Below are 20,432 nucleotides of genomic sequence, written 5' to 3'. Positions count from 1 at the left end.
AAAAATTGCTCAGCAGTCTTCTGCTCTGAACTGGTTTACACTCCGTTTTCTCCATAGTAGTAATTCATAGTTTGTGGGTGGATTTATCTTTAGAAATTTTGTTACTATTTCAGACCCTGAGAATCCAAAAGTGTAAATTGGGAAGAAGAGGCAACGAACATTTAATTGAAAGTGTAAATTGGGAAGAAGAGGCAACGAACATTTAATTGAATTTGATCCAATGGGGGTATAGTCTCAATTTCTACAGGACTGTAACTATAAGGGTACCATTAAAAATCCTGCTCCTGCAAAGATTTAAGCCTGCATTTCATTTGCACACTGTGAACGCTCCCATTAAACGTGTGCATAAGTCTTGTGCAAGATTGCTTCTCAGTTACTGGTTGTGGTATGGCAAAGCCATGAATTCTACGTTTAAAATGCAGGTTGTAGAAAGTAGTCTGTAGCTAGATGGCAGCATTGTGACATCTTAGCACACTGGAGCATTAGCAGGTAAAATCCAGACGTGGCTCCTCTGAGATGCTAAGGGAAAAACTGGATTTGCTTGTATATTTTTTCCTTTCCATCCCTCAAAGCATGTGCAATTTACATTAGTTTTTTGTTTTAAATTTTTATCTATAATGGATTTTCTTTCAACATATATTTTGCTTGATTCATGTGAAGTCCCTAATAGCTCCACCATGAGCACTTCCAAAAATGCAAAGCACAGTTTTTGTTTTTAAATCAACCATTTTAATGTGTCACTGTAGTAAAGTGGGTTTTAGATGGGGTAAGATCCAAGTTACCTGGGAAAGAATTTTCTGTAGTATCTGGCTGATGAATCTTGCCCATATGCTCAGGGTTTAGCTGATCGCCATATTTGGGGTCGGGAAGGAATTTTCCTCCAGGGCAGATTGGAAGAGGCCATGGAGGTTTTTCGCCTTCCTCTGTAGCATGGGGCACGGGTCACTTGCTGGAGGATTCTCTGCTCCTTGAGGTCTTTAAACTACAATTTGAGGACTTCAATAGCACAGATATAGGTGTGAGGTTTTTTTTGTAGGAGTGGTGGGTGAAATTCTGTGGCCTGCGTTGTGCAGGAGGTCAGACTAGATGATCATAATGGTCCCTTCTGACCTAAATATCTATGAATCTATGAATCTATAAAGTGACACAAGGAAGCAGTTTATACGTTCATTGATCCTAGAAAGTCTGTCTTGAATGATGATCCAAGAAGTGTTTTAGCTACATTTTCAACAAAAGAGAAAAGTGAGTAATAGTGTAGTTCAGTGCATTGTTATGTGCCAGTGGAATTTTCCATGCTGCTAGCCACATGAATGCTTAGGAGGTTGTCTACATAGTTTTGTCTGCAGTCTCCAAAGAATTAAAATTTGAGATAGCTTGAGCTACTGTTGTGACCTAGTATATGACGTGAATGCTTTGTGCCATGACGCCTAAGTCCAGAACAACTTTGGGTCCCTCACTCCTTCCAGTCAGCTGGGTGTATTGTGAGTGTGAAACTCTGTCAAAGGACTTGTTCACTTGGGGAAATGGATCTGCAGAACTAGAGTGATATATTACTGTACTGCTATAGTTCTCTTGGTCAATTTCCCCATGTAGGCAAATCCTTACGGGTTACATCGGGTGCTGCACTATCCTAGTGGCTGGCTATGGAGTGATGCTGCAGTTTGTAGTAAACAACGTGCTCCCTTTGTTGTAGGTTAAGTGCAGACACTGCTGAGATCTAGTGAAGGAGGATGGAAAGTTACATGAAAGGGGAGTGGAGAATGCTATCCATGCTGACGTGGATAGGTCTGGGAGTTGCTGCCTGTTTGTTTCTTTTTTACTTTGAAAGATGGTGGAATTCAATACCTGTCTGTAACCTTGAAATACTCATTGTTGAGGGCCGTGCAGCATTAGGAGTCTGAAAAGTATATTTGGCCACCAGATCTTTGCTTTATATTAACATAAACTTATTTTTCCCTTCACTCTTTTATTTTTCAGGGCACACTAATTCAGCACCTGAAGGAGCATATTCTTCATGGCAACACGACTAGCAATGACGTTATTATGTACTATACAACGGCAAGTGGGGCTTATGACATTTATAAAACTTTTTTTTAAAAGTTTTAAGCTTATTGCGTAATGACCTCCTCAGGTGCATCTTCAAAGTATCTGCATCATGTGGGGAACTGAACATGTTGGAGATGAGTGACAATTTTACCCTGTTCATCTTGGTGGAATAGCAAGAATTTGTGCATCCCTGGGAGCCAGGTGGAGGGTAAAAGGCTATGAACCTTCATGGGTGGGGCATGAGCCAACCTCTGTCACCCCCACTTGGGAACCCCATAAGTGCACTGGGATTCTTTGCACCTTCCTTTGAGACACCTGGTTCTGGCCACTGTCAGAGATGTGATAGTGGGCCAGATGGCCCACTGGTCGTCTCCATTGTGGAAATGCCCATGTTCTGAATGAGTGATTTCTAATAATATAAAGGGAAGAAAATAGAATGGCTGTTTTGTGACTCCTTGGAGTTTAACTGTCCTTATTTGGTGCTAGTGTAGTCAACACAGTGCAACTTAGGTTTAACAGTGACTTATTTTTAAGAAAATAAAAGCCTAAAAAGGTTGTTTTGGGGCTTTTCAAACATTTTAAATATTATCCTAATACTATCCTACTACCGTGATGCTCTCCATGCTCCCAACAGTCATTTATATTCTGTTGAGGAAGGTGTAAATTCATCTCTGTGGAAGTTTGTTTATATCATGTTGGGGCAGTAGCAAGGTAGAAGGTATTGTACATGGTATGAAAGGAGTTTCTGCTTGGCTAGCCTGTCTTTCCCTGGTGAGCTCCTGTATAAACTTGTGACCTCAATGGCAAATCAGATAATACAAGTAGAGGTGATCAGCAGAGGTGTGCATAAACTCAGATCTTTATAATAAACTCTTAGGCTGTAGCAGTTTGAGGCTGGAAAAATTTGAGAGATGTGGGAAAACTAATTATGCTTAGTTTGTAAGAGTCCTGCTGAAGGTCAGAACAGAGGCTGCTATGGCCCTTGACATAAATTAGAACAACCCCTACTTCTCCCAGGCTGCTCTGAAAAAGCAATCTCCAATGCTTAGTGCTATGAACACACTCCTAGTGTGACTTGTCTGCTGGAGCTTGCAGTGGAGTTGGGCAAGAAGGGGAGGGATAGCTCAGTGGTTTGAGTATTGGCCTGCTAAACCCAGGGTTGTGAGTTCAATCCTTGAGGGGGGCCATTTAGGGATTAGGGCAAAAACTGGGGATTGGTCCTGCTTTGAGCAGGGGGTTGGACCACCTGACCTCCTGAGGTCCCTTCCAATCCTGATATTCTATGATTCTAAGTAGGACCACTTACAGATGCCTTACATGGCCCAGGCACTGAGGAGATTTTCCTGGCTAGCTGCAGGCCCCCATATGCCAACAAAGTGACATGTATGGGTGGAGGGAGGGAAGAATCCTTTTCCCCCAAGTGTTTTTTAGCACAGGCACTGTACCTGCATTCTGCAAGGAGATGCGTACATACAGTGAACACTGGAACCTTCATAATTTCTGATTAAAAGTTTTTTTTTTTAAATGTCAAGACGTATTGCATTGGCATATGATGGGATTCAGTGTAAAGCAGCAATGGAGTGTCATAAAATACACACTAGATACTACAAACCATGTCCGAATTGGTGTTTTAGTTGTCTCAAATACCTGCTGTCACTTGTATCCTGTGAAGTATTTTGGGCTAAATACCAAACCAAGTACCACCTGAAGTATTTGTGGAAGTTGCTACACAAAATAAAACTATTATGTTTTTGGTCTATAATTACCAGGTAAGTCTAATACCCTACAATCATTGTAATTTGGGATAAGTACATGGGACTCTGCTATTCCTTGTATGATGTCTTCACATCAGGACAGGATGCTGTTCTGGTACGTGCGCTTTATTTGCGTGCAGGTTACTGGGCTCAGTACAGGAGCAACTGGATGAAACTCTGTGGCCTGTGTGTTAGGGAGGCAGACTGAGTGATCTCATGGTCCCTTCTGGCCTTAAACCTATGAATATATTATCGGGCTAATTTCAAACCAACATACACATTTTGCGGCCCTACATTAATTCCATGAGTCTTCCTCTTCTTCCCCCCCACCCCCTTTTTTTTTTTTTTTTGAAGGCCCGAAATAAGGTTACTAAAGTGGGGGCCAGGTTCTGAGTCAGCTACAACAAGTGTAAATCTTGAATAGCTTCGCTGGATTTACGGTGATAACAGTTGAAACTGGTCCATGGGTTCTGATAAATTTACTCTAACAGTAAACAAATGTAATGCAGTGGTATTCTGAAGTAACATTGAGAGACTGAATTCACAGGTCAATAAATAGTTGGGAGAGACGTCTCCCTCCGAGTATGTGAGCTCACAAAGATAGAAATTAACATGGGAGTCTTGTTTGTTCTAGACTGGCTGGATGATGTGGAATTGGTTAGTGTCTGCGCTTGCTGCAGGAGCTTCAGTGGTCTTATATGATGGATCTCCTCTTGTTCCATCACCCAATGTGCTCTGGGATTTGGTTGACCGACTGGGGTAGGTAAACAAGATGTTGAAGTGAACTATAGAACTTCTTCTCAATTTAAGTCCTAGAAATTGCTGTCTTCACTCGTTAGTCTGTTACTAATCCCACATAAAAACAGCTTCAATAGAGGCTCTTTGCTTAATCTGAAGCCAACGTATAGGGTGGCATAGTTTTTAAACTTTGGCTTAATTTAGGATAAAGTCTTTAAATCTTAGACTGAAGTGGTCTTTTTTTAGAGGGAGTGAAAGACAAAGGGTTGAATGGTGTGTTTTAGAATTCATTCAGGCATTTTGATTCCCTGTAAATAAAGAATGTCAGTTCAACAGTCAGTTTTAAGAGCAGCCTTTTCAAAAGGCAGTAATTGGGAACAGTCTAAAGAGTAATTTCTCAGTGCACTCGGAATTAGTGAAACAAGAATCCTTTATTTCAGACTACTCGGCATAAACCTGAGTATGGTGCTTGATAGAATTTGAAAGCCTTAAATTGACTGGGGCCATTCAGCAGGGCTACTTGTATTTTCATACTTTGCTTTCTAATCTGTTTCATTCTTTGTCAAGCAATTTATTAGTTGTCCTCATATATGCCTGTGTGAACATAATGCAGTGCCGGGTGCCCTCTACTGGTGCATAAAGAAATAACAAAATTGAAACTAAAGCAGCTTTAAGGCCTTTCATGATATTTGACCTTTGTGCACACTGGACAGAGCATTGATTTTTAGAACTCTACCATTTTGCAAACTGGAGGTAAACTGCAGATCTTTACATTTTTACCATAAAAATATTGAGTATTTAAAAATTACTTAATGCTCAGATTTAATGCATTTATGGTGGAAAGCGGATGCAGTGCATGTCATCTAACTATTGCCAATTAATAATTAAAATGCAGCTTTGCCTTTCATGCTACGCAGTATTTAACAATTTGGTGCTGGCTATTATAATTAAAGGTTAGATCTTAGTGAAATTGTTTCTAGTGGAAGGTTAATAAAATCTGTTGAAATTTAGAGGGATTCAAGAGCAGAATCAGTGGGATAAAAAGTTAGTCTAGAAATAGAACAGATTATTTCTGAGCATCATGAGGGTATGTGGAAGGTAAACGAAAGCAGTTCAAGCATGTATGCAGGTCTAATATTTTAATTGGTTGCTAAAAGCATTAGCCAGCTGTATGCTAGCCTTCTAATGTAGTTTGTTCCAAAATATTCATGTTGGCTGTTATCTTATATGTAGCACATGCACCTTCATGACAGGGCATAACTGTTTACCCTGGAGATACTGAATAACAATAACTCCTTGATTGGGATGATTTTAGTAAAGAGTCTGCTCAGTAGTGCTTGATTTAGCCCATATCAAGGGGTTAAGGTCGGGGTGGGCAAACTACGACTCAAGGGCTTCATTCGGCCCTCCAGATGTTTTAATCTGGCCCTTGAGCTCCTGCCGGGGAGTAGGGTCGGGGGCTTGCCCTGCTCCGCACAGCTCCTGGAAGCAGTGGCATGTCCCCCGTCTGGTTCCTGTGCATAGGGGCAGACGGGGTTCTGCACACTGCCTCTGCAGCTCCTATTGGCCGGCAACCTCAGCCAATGGGAGCTACAGGGGTGGTGCCGGTGGACAGGGCAGCATGCAGAGCTTCCTGGCCACACCTCTGCTTAGGAACTGGAGGGGGGACATGCTGCTGATTCTGGGAGCTGCTTGTGGTAAGCGCTGCCTAGAGCCCGTACCCTGACCCACCCCCACCCCCCCCCGTGCCTTGACTCTGCCCCAGTCCTGATTTTTCCCCCACCTTGGTCCCAGCCTGGAGCACCTTCCTGCACCCTCGGCCCCAGCCCTGCCCCACCCCACCCCTGAGCCAGAGCCCTTAGCCCCCTCCTGTACCCCAAGCCCCAATTTTGTGAGCATTCATGCCCTGCCATACAATTTCCATACTCAGATGTGGGCCTCAGGCCAAAAAGTTTGCCCACCCCTGGGTTAAGTGGTGGTAAACTGGTGTTGGGGGGGAGGGAACTACTCAAAAGACTTCGGAAAGAGAGTATGTCAAATAGTAAACCAAAAAAATAGACCAGTGTAGAGTATCCTTGCTGTATAATAAATGGCTCAGAGGGTGCTAGTAAGTAAAATACTGCATAAGGATAAAAATACTTCATATGATTGTAGTAAACCACAGCCAAAGGACCAGCCAATCACTGTTTGTAATAGAGAAGAGATTATGATTTATTCTTTATACAAAGAGGTGCCCATCCCATGCTCTAGGCGCTCATGCAATATTCCATATACTTACATGTCTCTAAAGCACCTTGCAGAAATAATAATTATCTTCATACACTTCAGCATATCCTCAAGGGAATTTATTGCCACCATGTAAAACTAACACTATGCCAGCATAAATCACTTGAGCATTACTTACCCAGGAGCAGGATTTCTTGAAGGTTAATGTATAGATCAGGCTAACACTTCCAGCAATAAATGGAGTTGAGGGGGAGACTTCACTTTAACTTTTAATTGGTGTGTGGGAAGACTTTTTTCCTTCTTCTCTCCTTCCTTGTGATGAGAAAACTGAAAATGAGTTATATGCAGTCATTTAAAAATCTGTTTCCTGGTTAGATTAATGGCATCTCAGAACTCCCATATTAAAGCAGTAGGCAAATGAAGCTCTTGGGATTCTATTGCAGCCCCAGTTATATTTTTAACTAATATAGACAAATGTAGGTATTAAGCCTCATTGATTACTTTGGATAGTTTAACTTTTTCAAACTGAATAACACCCACTGTTCTTTTTACCACATTACTGCTTGCTATGCAATCCTTCTAGAGTCCATTGGTTTGATCAGGGGGTTGGAGCCAGGACTCCTGAGTTCTATTTCTGGTACAGGCCTTGAGTAAGTCACTTTGCCTCTCAGGACCTGATCAAATGGGTGTTACAAGAATATTTTAACTTATTGGATGGTTGTGAAGCTTGATTGTTTAGGGGAGAGGGGTAGCATGCAAGGAAAATGTTTATGCTCCTGATGCTTTAACTGGCTTGTCTCTTTCTTGCATATGACCACATTCTCCAGCTATGTATCTTATTTATTTATTGCATTAATTGAAATATTTATTTCACACTGTGCCTTCAGTGTTGGTGTGACTGTTTTGCGTAATGTGAATAGTAATGCTGCAGAGCTGATTGCATTGTCCTAAAGATCTGTAATTTGCAACTGGGAAAAGGAGGAGACTGCTTAAACTTAGATACTAAACACGGTGCCTTAGCAAGTGTAGCAAAAAATTGCCTTGTTTTGTGAGTAGCAGAAAGGTGCTGAACCAGGGTTTTTTCCTTATGACATCTCCCCAATTCTAGAATTCTTCAACAGGCAGCCACATATATACTATGCTCCATATGTATACAACTCTCATTGACTTCAGTTGGAATTGAGTGTGTATCTGAGAGCAAAACTTGGATCACTGTTGTCATTTACACTGCACTGGAATAACACAATTCTGATACTTGAGAGACTATAACAAGGCGACGATGCCCTGTTAAACAGCAATTATGGCAAATTAATGAATTATATATGAGGAGATTTCCTAATGTATTTGGAGTGCTTTGTACTTCAGGATTCCTGAAACTGTAAGTGAATGCTTTCCACTAGATGGGAAGGCTGTGCTTAATATTTAAAGCCAGAATTAAAAATTTCAAAGCTACAGAAATGACTCAATTGACCTGACTAATTTTGATTGCGGAAAAAGACATGCCTAGAATCGTTGAAGCTTTAAGCAGATCTGATACTTGACTGATCCTGCAAGGTGTAGAATGTGCAAAGTCCTTGAAAATTTCTTTCCCCTCTCTAGGATCACCATCCTTGGAACGGGTGCAAAGTGGCTGGCTGTGTTAGAAGAGAGAAACTTAAAACCATGTAAGCTTCAAACCCCTCTGTTTTTTCTCTGGCCTTGTAGCCTGTTCACAGACAGTGAGCTGAGGATTAAGTTTGACTATTTGGATTTATTTAAGTGGTGAATAGATAATGTGATAGAACTTAAATGTTTGTAATTCCTGGTTTTCTTCCCTCTTTAAGGTGACACCCATAATCTTCAAACACTTCATACTATACTATCTACAGGGTCACCGCTCAAATCTCAAAGCTATGAGTATGTCTACAAACATATAAAGAGCAGTGTCCTCCTGGGATCCATTTCAGGTAATACTTACTCCAAAAGCATTTGCTAATTCCTTCTGTAGCCAGTTCCCATCTTTGCTGCCTCTTTGCAACTTTGTGTACAGGAAAATTGGGCTGGGAGATCAGTCAGCCGTGATTATACTTAAACTGCAACTACCTTTGACTTGTGCAGGGTTTTTCTGCATAATTCAGCATGCCATTGCATTAGTATAATGAACTTGGTGCACTCAAAGACTTTGAGGTGGAATTATTGTGACAGAGTAGATGTAAGGAAGCAGGATACTTTCTTTTGACTGGCTGTCCTCGCGGGCAGCAGGGTGAGAGGAGGAAGAGAGTCTGTTAACCTACAGCACGCATTGTTCTCTGCATAGCTGATTTCACCAGGAAACTTCTCCTGAGACTTTTGCCAGGCTTCCATTTCAGTTAATGGCCACAATAGATGGGTCAATGTGTAGATTATATAATTAACAATGGAGATGTGTCAATCCATGTCCAGTGTAGTGTGAGGAGAGCTCACTTGGGCAGTTTCTCTTCTATTCATATAAAGTCGCACTCGTACAGGGCCCTGTTGTGCAGGGTACCAAGGATCCGGTCTTCAGTGGGACCGTGTCAACCTAGTTTAGACCCCAGATCCAGAGTCCAGTCCTTCTGCCGTTAAAGTCGATGGGAGTTCTGTCTCTGACTTTAATGGAAGCAGGTCTGGACCTTAAGATGACATTTATTAATAGTCTCTGATGTCAAAGTACAGTCATGTGAGTGAGATTTGCAGGATTGGGCCTTTTGTTGTAACTCTGCTTTTTATTTAAATATGACTAGAAATATCCTGATTACTCGAGTAAAAACTTTTTTTTTAAATTAAGTCTTAAATATTCCCCATGAGTGCAAAGATCCCAAACATAACTACTATTGTGCTAATGCACAAGAACAAGAAATAGAAATGGACCACCAGCAACTATCTAGTCCAGCTATACTGTTTGATTGCAAGATGCCCCAAGGAACCAAAGGGCATAGTGTCATTTCCTCATCTTAAACCCCTCTGGATCAGTGACCTAACTGTAGACTAGGGGCCTGAATCGCCACTCACTGTGTAAATTAGGAGTTACTCCAGTGAAGTTAATGAATCTTTTACCAGTGTAAAACTAGTGGGAGAAAAAAATTCAGTCCCTAAGATATATGCCTATACAAAGGGCATGCGTATTGTAAGAAAAGCCTCTCTAACTTTCTTCATTGTAAATTGTATAGAAATAGTAGACAATCTGGGCAGTGTATTCTAGGTTTTGTTACTTAGAGTGGACAGAATTTATTTCAGTATTATGTGAAAATAAAATAAAATAACTCATGTGCCCTTTATTTGATATTTTAAAAAGTTCTTTAAAAGTATCTGAATTCTAAGTGTCCCTCCTTTTTGTTATAGGTGGAACAGATATCATTTCATGTTTCATGGGTCAGAATGTTACAATCCCAGTTTACAAAGGAGAGATTCAGGCCAGGAACCTGGGCATGGCAGTGGAAGCATGGAATGATGAAGGTAACCATTTTCCAGTCAACTCAATAGGCATTTCTAACTATAAAATGTAATAGCTGCAGGAATTTGGATGGTGATTAATGGGACTGATAGAGAGACACTCATCTCTTGATCAGCTGATAATCCAACCCGATGACCAAAAGTGGCAACCATCTCATGGCTAAGTGGCTAGCTGTAAATGAGTTAGTGATCTCAAAACCATTTCTCAACCGTGCCCTTAATAGTGGTGGTGGTCTTTGATGTAGAAGCTTGTCCCACAAGAAACTGGACTGAGCAAATCTGATGGCTGTTCAGGACCCTGTGTTAGTATGAGACCATATCCCAACATCTTGTATTTGTGTTTGGTAGTTATGCTCCTGTCCAATTAAAATCTGTCTATACCAGACACTGGACTAAATTCACCACTGATGTAATTCCATTAAACTTTAATGAATTTTTTTTTGCATTCCTCTGCAACATAGTGTGATTTTTTTTCCTGCTGTGATCATCTGGGTGTATCTCACCTAGTCAGTTTCCTGCTATTCTAGGGACCTTGGGCATTGGTAGTACTTTGGTCTTTCTGTTCTGTCCCTGTGGCTCAAAGTTTAGCTCCTGAGGATTGAAGTACATTGGTCTAATTGAAGTCTTTGGGTTTAATATAGGGGTATTTGGGAGAGGCTTGTGCTAAACAGGAGGCTAGAACAGAGTGGACCATTAGATCATCTAACCTTACTCTGTGAAGTTAAATCAAGGTTGAATTTAGCCCATTGACCATAAACTTTTTAAATCAGCTACCAACGCCCAGAGTGACGGGGCCTCTGGGTGTTACCATTCTGCAAATAATAATCCTATGTTCTTTGCTTTGCTTTTGTACCCAGCGGTTTACAAAAGGGAAATGCAGAAAATCTGTCTCTTTATTTGTAAACAGGCGAACCAGTTTGGGGGGAAAGCGGTGAGCTGGTTTGTACCAAGCCTATGCCCTGTCAGCCTACACACTTCTGGAATGATGAGAATGGAAATAAATACAGGAAAGCTTATTTTTCAAAATTCCCAGGTATGTAGTGAAATGCTTAGTTCATTATCTGAACTGACCAGGCATACAGAACTGACGGTTGTTTACAAAATTATAAGCCTGCTCTTTCCCATGGTTGGGTGGATGCAGCTGTATCTAGATTTGCTAGGGTGGCACTTGTAACAAATGTTTGATAAATATCTTGCTATTTATTCGCTGGTGCTTTGGTCTGAATTTCAGTCTGGGTTAGTCGAATTTGAATTTCTGGAAAACTAATTCCTCTGTTGCTGTTGTTAGGCAGATAGGACTGCTAGAGCAGCTTGATCTGGCTCGGCACAGATGTACGCTGTTGGGTGTATAAGTGGGAAAGGAATGATCTTCTATTGACTGCTACTATACGGATGCCAGACTGTTCCTGCCTAGTATTAGAGGTGAGGCCTAGGAGATAAGCCCAGGCCTAGTACCTAATTAATGTGAGGGGCAAGCCAGTATCTCGTTCTCCACTCCTGCACCAGCCCTGTGCTGATAAGAGTAAGGGGACGGATGTGCAGCGGGTTAGATGCTTGTTTGTGCTTTATTCTGGAGGACTGGATCCACCCATAGCCTTTGCTCGTACTTGCACTGAAGCACAGCAACATTGCCCTCTGTGTTGCATGCTGGGCATGGGCTTGTGAGATCAAGGCCTTGAGTCCATTTCTTTTCAGCGCTAGATGGAGATGTTTATCAATCACAGCCTCACAAAGGCATTTCAAGTGAGTAACAAGGAAGAGTGCCTTTTACTGTGAGAAGCCATGATCTACAGTAGGAGAGTGCTACCTTTCACTTAACCACAGGGGTCTGTTTACCGTTCCATTCCTTGGCCCTTTTCTTATTTTATAAGCAATATTCAGCTATTGCTGCCACGTTTATAATTTTAGCAACCTTTTCTGTCCCATTGTTTATACTGAGTGGCCAGTTTCCTTCCATGGGGGTGGGGGAAGGGGATGACCACGTAACATCACAATGCCCGGCGAGACCCCACACGTTACAAGTTGCATTTCAAGTTTTAATTCCACTATAAAGTTTTCTTCCTAGCAGATGGCCTAGGATCATACACCATGAAATAAGTCTAACTCTAAATAAAGCCCTGGTACACTTTAAAACAGATCTTTTGACAGCTTTCCGCACACTCTTCCACAGTCACCAATCAAAACAGTCTTTGTGTTCTTCCTTTGCTGCCTCACTACAGTTTGAAAGACTGCATATAAAACCACAGCACGCACTCTGCCTAGCTGTGGCAGTAGTTACCAATACACAGCCACCTCGTCTGTCATTTGTTTGTAAGCTTTCTCCTGGAAAGAGGTGCGTGTTTTATTTTTAACGATAGATTCTTTCTTTCTTTGGCTTTATAGTACTATGTTCTTGATGTTTCGGTGGTTTATAGTACATTTCACTTATCTGGCCGCTAAAACCAGAGTGGCCTTTAAGAACAAAAGGGACCACTGAATCCATGTAAAAGCATGTGCACCCGTAGCAACCGCAACTCTGAAAGGACAGATCGCTGTGTTTGACAGCAGTCTTCCCTAAGAAACCTGTACCGATGGTGGTTTCAGTGATCTGTTGGAAACCCTATTTTTTGTGGTGGTCTGTAGAAATGTGTTTCAGGTTGAAACGAAGTATAAAATTTGTCAGTTGAGGAGTGGAGTGGTGCCTGCACGGGCGTGGTTGGGGTTTTGTCCTTACCCAATCTAATTCAAATTTTGCTTAACGTTTCCATTCCCAACCCTGCTGTAGATGAGAAAAACATCTAGCCCAGCTTCTAGGGGTCTGATTCTGATTTTTTGCACTAGTGTAAATCCAGAGTAACTCCGTCAAGCAAACGGGAGCCCCTGTGACTCCATTGAGAGCCTGCCATGTAATCCCAGAGAGTGCCTCTGCCCCAGAATTACTGACAGGGTTGAGGGAGACATCCCCTTTGAGTGTTACCTCTACTGGAGGTACCCTCATGCCTCACTGTGGGTGGTGGTCAAAGCATTGACTCAGATCTCCGAGGATCCTGTATCACACAATCAATGAAGCATTTAACACAAGACTCAGGAGCCTGGGTATGTGGAGTGAGGCTGGGCATTGACTCTGAGCACGCTCAGGCTGATCAATCTTTCTTCCCCTCACCCTCTGATGGGGGAAGAGCAACATCCCAAATCTGGGTCCCATACAGATGCACGTTGTGCAGCCAGCTAGAACTAGCCTCTGTTGAGGTCAGGGGAGTTAAACTACTGTGTGGAGGATCAGAATCATGCCCGGAATGTTGAGGATTAGACAGCTCTCCCTCAGGTGAATAAGGGCTGTACATATTCACAGGAGTGGTCCGACTGACAGAATCAAAGGACTTACGCCTTCCACGTACTTTTAGACTTTTGTGTGTGTCCCCTTTGTCATATTCTAGCTAAACTCTACAGACTTAACTTTTAATTTTCCGCCTAACTCAGTCTCTCCAAACTCTGGTGCCGTCCCCTTCTGGTCTTTGATAACTAAATTGCAGTTGCATGGTGAGTCAATCAGATCTGCATTGATGGCAAATGGGCTGGTTAACACTTTGTCACCTTCTGACAGGTGTTTGGGCCCACGGTGACTACTGCAAAATAAATCCTGAGACTGGAGGAATCATCATGCTTGGCCGCAGGTAAAGTATAGTTTGGTAAAACTGTTCTGAGGGAACATGTGTACAGTTGGCAGGCTCTGTTGGGTTGCAGGAGAACATGTACATTTCTCAGATGACTCCCCACTCTGCTTGTTGGCGGAGTTTCTGGATCTGAGGAAATATACTAGAATCCTATTACTTTCAACATCGTAAATTTCAACATTTATGTAACACAAGACCTAGGGGTTACCAAATGAAATTAATAGGCAGCAGGTTTAAAACAAACAAAAGGAAGCCTTTCTTCACACAAGGCACAGTCAACCTGTGGAACTCCCTGCCAGAGGATGTTGTGAAGGCCAAGACTATAACGGGGTTCAAAAAAGAACTAGATAAGTTCATGGAGGATAGGTCCATCAATGGCTATTAGCCAGGCTGGGCAGGGATGATGTTTCTAGCCTCTGTTTGCCAGAAGCTGGGAATGGATGACAAGGGACCGATCACTTGACTGCCTGTTCTGTTCATGCCCTCTGGGGCACCTGGCTTTGGCCACTGTTGGAAGACAGGATACTGGGATAGATGGGCCTTTGGTCTGACCCAGTATGGCCAGTAAGTTCACAGTGAAGGGACAGCACATTGTAAATAGCTAATATACGGTACTTGTGCAGGATTGCTAGCCTACAGCCTCTTGGGTTTTGAGAGGTCATGCTGCTGAGAAGCTGGGATTTCACAGGATGCAGTGAGGCCCAGTGGGTGGGGCACCAGACAGGGAGTCAAAACTGGGCTTGCTCTTGGCTCTGCGTTTGATTTGCTACATAATCTTGAGCATGTTGCTGCCCTGCACTTCTAAAAGTATCCTTTGAGTTCTTCTGTTTTTGTTTTGATTCTTTTGCCAGAGGTCCAACTTGAGGCACCATGGGCATAACTTTCAAAAGTGCCATGCACCACAACTCTAGTGGGCTTCAGTGATAAGTGCTGGGTGCCTCTGAAAATTAGGCCTTGCATGTCTCAAGTTGGACTCCCAGAAAATGGAGAGACTGAAAATGTCTGCCTTAACCTCTCTGTACCTCAGGTTCCCTATGGCGCTGTGGGATAATGGTACTTATCCATGTTTTTAAACCACTTTGAAAGCTACAAGTTAGAAGTGTGAGGTGTTACCTTGTTATAAGTTGCCATGCTTGTTTTGAAGAGTTAATAGGACTTCAGGATCAGGAGCATTGTTTGGTAAATACTGCCATATAATTTATCAGCTCTCCGTTTTAATGGCAAGTTAGTGGTCCAGGATTTTGTCCCGATTTTCACGCAACAGGCCTGGTTCAGTTTCTAGGCTCAGCTCATGGAGTCCACTGTCTGCAGGGAGTGAGACGTGCTTCTGAAATGGAGATTCAGGTAGTGGGAGAGGGAAGACAAAATAGCAGTGCCAAGGAGTGCCACAAAGGCACCTGGCTGTGTTACTTGGTGGCTGGATATTGGTGGCTACTTTTTGTGAAGGCCTGTGTGCATGCAGGTTTAAGTGAGGAAAGCCAGTGGAATCTTTGGGCATGGAGGAAACAAATGATGAAGGGAAGAATGTGGTTTGTTTATATTTTGTGTAAAACTTAATTTTAATGAGCACACAGCTGCTTTTAGACAAAAATCTCTTGTAATCCTATTTCTGCTACAACTTCCTGCATATTTCACCACACCAAATATTGAGAAACCTAGTAAATTGCATCATTTCTTCATCAAACCCTAACTACATTTTTATACTCCTTTGTTTGTGTGTAACTTTCAGTGATGGTACGCTAAATCCAAGTGGAGTGAGATTTGGAAGTTCCGAAATCTATAACATAGGTAGGAAAAACTTTCATCCACCTTTTGCAACAGTGACATTTGTGTAGCCTTAAATCTGAAATGTGAGTATTTAAAGGGTTGTTGAAAGGATTAATTAATTAACACATGAGATCTTTCATTGGAAAGGGGCTAAAGAAGAGGTTATTCTCATTAACAACGAAATACTGCTTTGTTGACTATGAAATTGTCTTACTTCCAAAAGGATCTACAGAGCTGGAGGTGACTAACTGAAATGCACTGCATTTTCCTCATAAGATGTTGCACTCATGTAATAAGACTTACAAGAATTGTGTGAACCATTTTATGTGACTTCAAAAGAGAATCCATTATTTCCATTGTTTGTTCTTCCAAGACGAACTATTAGACAGTGCTTGGTTGTTTTTACTGAGCCGTTGTCAATAGCCGAAATAAATTCTTGTGCCTTTTTATTACTGCCATAAGTGAATCTGTGCACAAAGGCAGTGTGTGACTGTATGAAGTCAGCAGAAAGTTAGCAGTAATGAGGGAGGGCAGAGAGATGGTGTCAAGCATTCCTCTGGCATAATGAATTGAGGTATTGTTCTGCTGCAAAAGCTGTCGTCCTCGTACAATGTGAAATCTGGAGGGTCAGTTTCCCTTGTGGGTGGTGGGGCAACTTTCAGAATGTTCATGGCTATTGCCCTAGGCTGCATTTCACTTAGTTACTCCCTTGCGTAAGCTTTGGAACAGTCTCTCTCCCTTGTCTTGTTTTTGGAACCTACCAGCCAGAGTCTAGTCCAGGTTACATTGGTGGAAATGGTATCTGATTCTGGCTCCCTGTGTTCAAGGGCTCTGCTATGTAACTATCAGTATAGTAAATAAATATTTTGTTTCAGTTGGGGATGCAGTTGAATACTGAACCAGTTTGTGATCAGCCTGTGATTTGATAATGCCTCCGAACCTTTTTTTAAATCAGTTGAGATTGTACTGCCTGGATCATCCAGCTGCACATGGTGAAATGTACTTAAGGCATCCTGCCTCATGACTGGTTGAAAAGCAGTCATATGATTGGGGGGGGGGGGGGGGGGCTGGTCAGGGCTCAAACTTGGATTCAATTCCCTGCTCCAACACTGACTTCCTGTGCCACCTTGTGACAGCCACTTAGTCTCTCTGGACCTCCATTCCCCATCTGTAAAATGGGGATAGTAGCACTGGCCTACCTCACTTGGTTGTTGAGGGTAAATACATTAAGGACCCGGAAGTGCTCAGACTGTGGTAATAAGGGGTATAGAAGTACCTTAGTTGTGGTAAATCAGCAAACATATTGCCTGTGTTTGAACAAAAAGGTTTATTAAGCCAACAACTATATCAAAATTTTAGCCTGACCTAAGTCCGTATTTATTAGAGTTATAAACTTTGATATTCACTTTCCCAGAAATCAATGACTGGGATTTAAAAAACATAAAAACTCCACAAGGGAGTTGGTGACTTGGATGACCGACTTTCAGTGTGGTTTGCTTATTTAACTGCATTAAACTTTTTTGAAAATCTTAATTAGGTAGGCCAATGCCACTGACAGTGTGGTACTTGAGTGCCTAATTCCCTTAGGTGTTCTCTTTAAGAATCCCAGTCAATATCTGTTTGTTTGCCTCATCAGTGCCAGAACAGGTGATGGGAGATGTGCCCTTTAGTGTAAAATAAAAAAAAGCATCCAGTGGAAAAAACAAGTGCATGTGATGATAAAGCACTCTTCTTCTTTCAGTGGAAGCCTTTGAGGAGGTTTCAGATAGCCTCTGTGTCCCTCAGTACAACAAAGAGGGGGAGGAAAGAGTGATCCTCTTCCTGAAGATGGCGTCGGACCAGGTGTTCAGTCAGGATCTGGTGAAAAGGATTAGGGATGCGATACGCATAGCGCTGTCTGCCAGACATGTTCCTAGCCTCATTCTAGAAACCAAAGGCATTCCGGTATGTCATGAAAATACTGCCTAATTTTTTTCTTTGTCACCTTGAGCAGTAATTAAGGAGCAGTTGTCATCACTCTTCAAACCCACACGCCTGGAAATTTTAGCATCTTAAAAAGCATTTTCAAGTTTTATAAATAGTTTGTCTACGTTGCCTAGCGACTTCACTTTTTTTTTTGCTTTCTTCTCAACTAAGCTTGTTTTTGGAACTATCCCTACCCACCCTTAGTTTATAAATATACATGTGCCCTGCTGAGCTAAAGATTGGGTTATATTTTCTTATAAAATACTTTGTGCTTTCTCAATGCATATTATAAAGCTAACTTTAGCTTATAGGTGTGCCAAAAAGCTTTTGCTTGCCTTTTTGTTTGTTTTCCATTTCAAATAGTATGTTTTTGAAAGCTGAGCATTGAGCAAATGTTTGAAATCACTTTTCTTACACCCGTTTTTGCATTTCAATTTTAGGTCCATCCATATTTTTAACAATAGCTATAACTACAATAAGAGACCTTCCTCTGCCTGTGTCTAACAAATATATAATTAGTCACACTATATATAGCACCAGCGTGGCATCATTTTAATATCGGACACATTCTCTGCAACACGCTATATCCTGCCCATTGAATGGGCTCCATGGAAATGAATCTCTTCCATCTTGAGCTATTATAAATCTGTGATCTTAATATATTGTGTTTAACAAGGCCAGGGAGAAAGGGACGTCCCTGATGTCCCTAGTGATGGCCTTTATCCTGTCTAGTGACTCTTTTTGGGAGCACAGGTGTGAATGAGTTGTACTTTAATGGGTATATTTGCATGCTGTATAGAGTCATCTTGCTTCTGTTCTCAAGTGTGGGAAACCTTCTCTTCTGAAAGCAGAGATGGACATCAGAAGTACTTTCCCTGCTTTAACTTTTACCTAAATTCAGAGAAATATAAGCAGTAGTGAGGAATCTTCCAGTAATTCAGTACCGATATGGAAGGCAAGAGCTCGGGTTCCCAGTAAAGAGAGTACTGTCAGTAGGTGACTGACCGTGTCACTGTTAAACCACAGGGGCCCTTTCTGCAAAGTTGAACACGTTCCTTCCCGAGGAAAACTCAGCTGCCTCCACAGAGTGGTGGACACCTTTATACATTTGTTTGAAAGACACCCTCCGTTTTCAGACATGTCTGTGCAGGTGAACATGCTGGGCCTGATTCTACTCAACCATGCAGCACAGTAACCTATCTTGTCTTCAGTGGAGTTACTGACACACCCCATTGTAAGTCAGGCTTATGGAGCCTGGTCCGAGAGGAGCCTGCTTGGTGCTTCTCTGTTCTTCTCCCAACTCACTGGAGGAGCCTCTCCATTTTAAAATCCCTATCCCCAGTCCCCACCTGCTGCTCTGTGAGCAGCTCACTGTTGGCAAGGCTGGAACGTGCAGGGTGGTTCCTGGCAGGCCATGTGCATATGGGCTTAAGTCTTCAAGAATTTTCTCTAAAGCACTGTAAGCCTAATTTTTCAAACATGCCTAACTAAATCCAAATGTAGGCTTCTGACCCAAAGTGGTCTGCCTTTCAGTGGCACTGTGCACTGGGAGCTCCCATTTGGTTTCATACATCAGGCAAGGGCCTGATTCTGGTGTCTTTTGGCTTACACTGCTGTAAATAAGTAGCATTGGGCTTAGCATGTCTTGTTTGCATGAGGGTTTTTAAAAAAAAAAAACCTTCGTGACTTACCTCTTGAGTAGTGATATAGATTTTTCTAAACTGCATCTTTGGCTTCTACATAAAATGTTAAATTTCAAAGATGCATAAATCACCTGAATGCAAAGAATGAAGTTGATGGCGATGAGGCATTTATGAGAGCCAGCCCCTTAGGAATGCCTGCTTAGATGGTTAATTAGTTCACATTGTGACTGAATTTACAATGGAATGAATTTTAGTTATGTTTCAGATAAAATGTATCTGCAGTAAAGTGATCAAAGCTGTCTCCTTGCTTTCTTTGAAGGTTTTACTTGGGAAGGAAAAAATCTTTCCATATACTGCTATTTCTAGATGTCAATTCGCGTTTATAAAAACAAAGTACCTGCCCCCAAAATTATAGGGCTTTGAGCCTGGTGTCATTTTACACTGGTTGAAATTGGGAATAACTCTGGCATCAGTGGAGTTGGTGTAAAACACCCCCGTAAGTGAAATCAGGATCAGGCCTATATTTTACAAACTGTCAAAAATAGACATGCCAAAAACTCTGGAAAAGGCTTGGAAATTACTTCATGCTTCTAGTTAAATGTTTAAAGAACGTTTTTTCCCGTGCACAGATAATATACAGTGATAAAGGGCTGTGCGCACAAGCATACATTTATATTGTAAAATATATTCTTGATCTGGTTAGAACACCTGATCCACTTTGACCTCTATATCGTCTTTGGGCTGTGCGTGTGTTAACTGATGCAAAACTGTGGAAGTCCCCTGCTGTTCTGTCTGTCTGGGTATTTGGTGTGGATAAACCTTTCAGAGTTAGTATTTAGGGAATTCGAACTGGGAAAGATTTGCAGTACCTTGACTGAATGAGCCCTGTGGCCCCAATTTGGCAAAGCACTAAAGCATATGCTTAGTTAAACGCTTGCTGCCAGCTTTTTTTGAAACATGTTGTATGACTAGCTTCTCCCCCCAAAGAAGTGAACTTCCAGCAGCTCCCATCTACTTCGCTGGGAATTCTAGGTCAGCCTCGCTTCTCAAAACCAGGTTGGTAATCACTGAGGAGGAAGAGTGGCTGTTTAGTGTTATGCAAGGGGATAAGAACTATGTAGTATTAAACAAGGAAAAAATAGACCAAATACCTGAATAACTTCCTAACTATACAATATTGTTGCCAAAGA

General features: G+C 41.9%; 1 protein-coding gene across 1 annotated transcript in view; it reads left to right on the top strand.

Annotated features, from left to right (window-relative positions):
* Positions 1-20,432, top strand: part of AACS (acetoacetyl-CoA synthetase) — a 59,903-nt gene that overhangs the window by 37,033 nt on the left and 2,438 nt on the right. The window contains exons 9-17 of the mRNA XM_077834844.1: positions 1,978-2,058; positions 4,435-4,559; positions 8,364-8,428; positions 8,588-8,710; positions 10,104-10,217; positions 11,122-11,247; positions 13,798-13,867; positions 15,597-15,655; positions 17,376-17,578. Of these exons, the coding sequence (XP_077690970.1) occupies positions 1,978-2,058; positions 4,435-4,559; positions 8,364-8,428; positions 8,588-8,710; positions 10,104-10,217; positions 11,122-11,247; positions 13,798-13,867; positions 15,597-15,655; positions 17,376-17,578 (966 nt within the window). The remainder of the gene's footprint in view (positions 1-1,977; positions 2,059-4,434; positions 4,560-8,363; positions 8,429-8,587; positions 8,711-10,103; positions 10,218-11,121; positions 11,248-13,797; positions 13,868-15,596; positions 15,656-17,375; positions 17,579-20,432) is intronic.

This window comes from Eretmochelys imbricata, chromosome 15 (genome assembly GCF_965152235.1).
Source record: "Eretmochelys imbricata isolate rEreImb1 chromosome 15, rEreImb1.hap1, whole genome shotgun sequence".
In the NCBI taxonomy this organism is placed as follows: Eukaryota; Metazoa; Chordata; order Testudines; family Cheloniidae; genus Eretmochelys; species Eretmochelys imbricata.
This window is presented reverse-complemented; position numbering and strand designations above follow the sequence as displayed.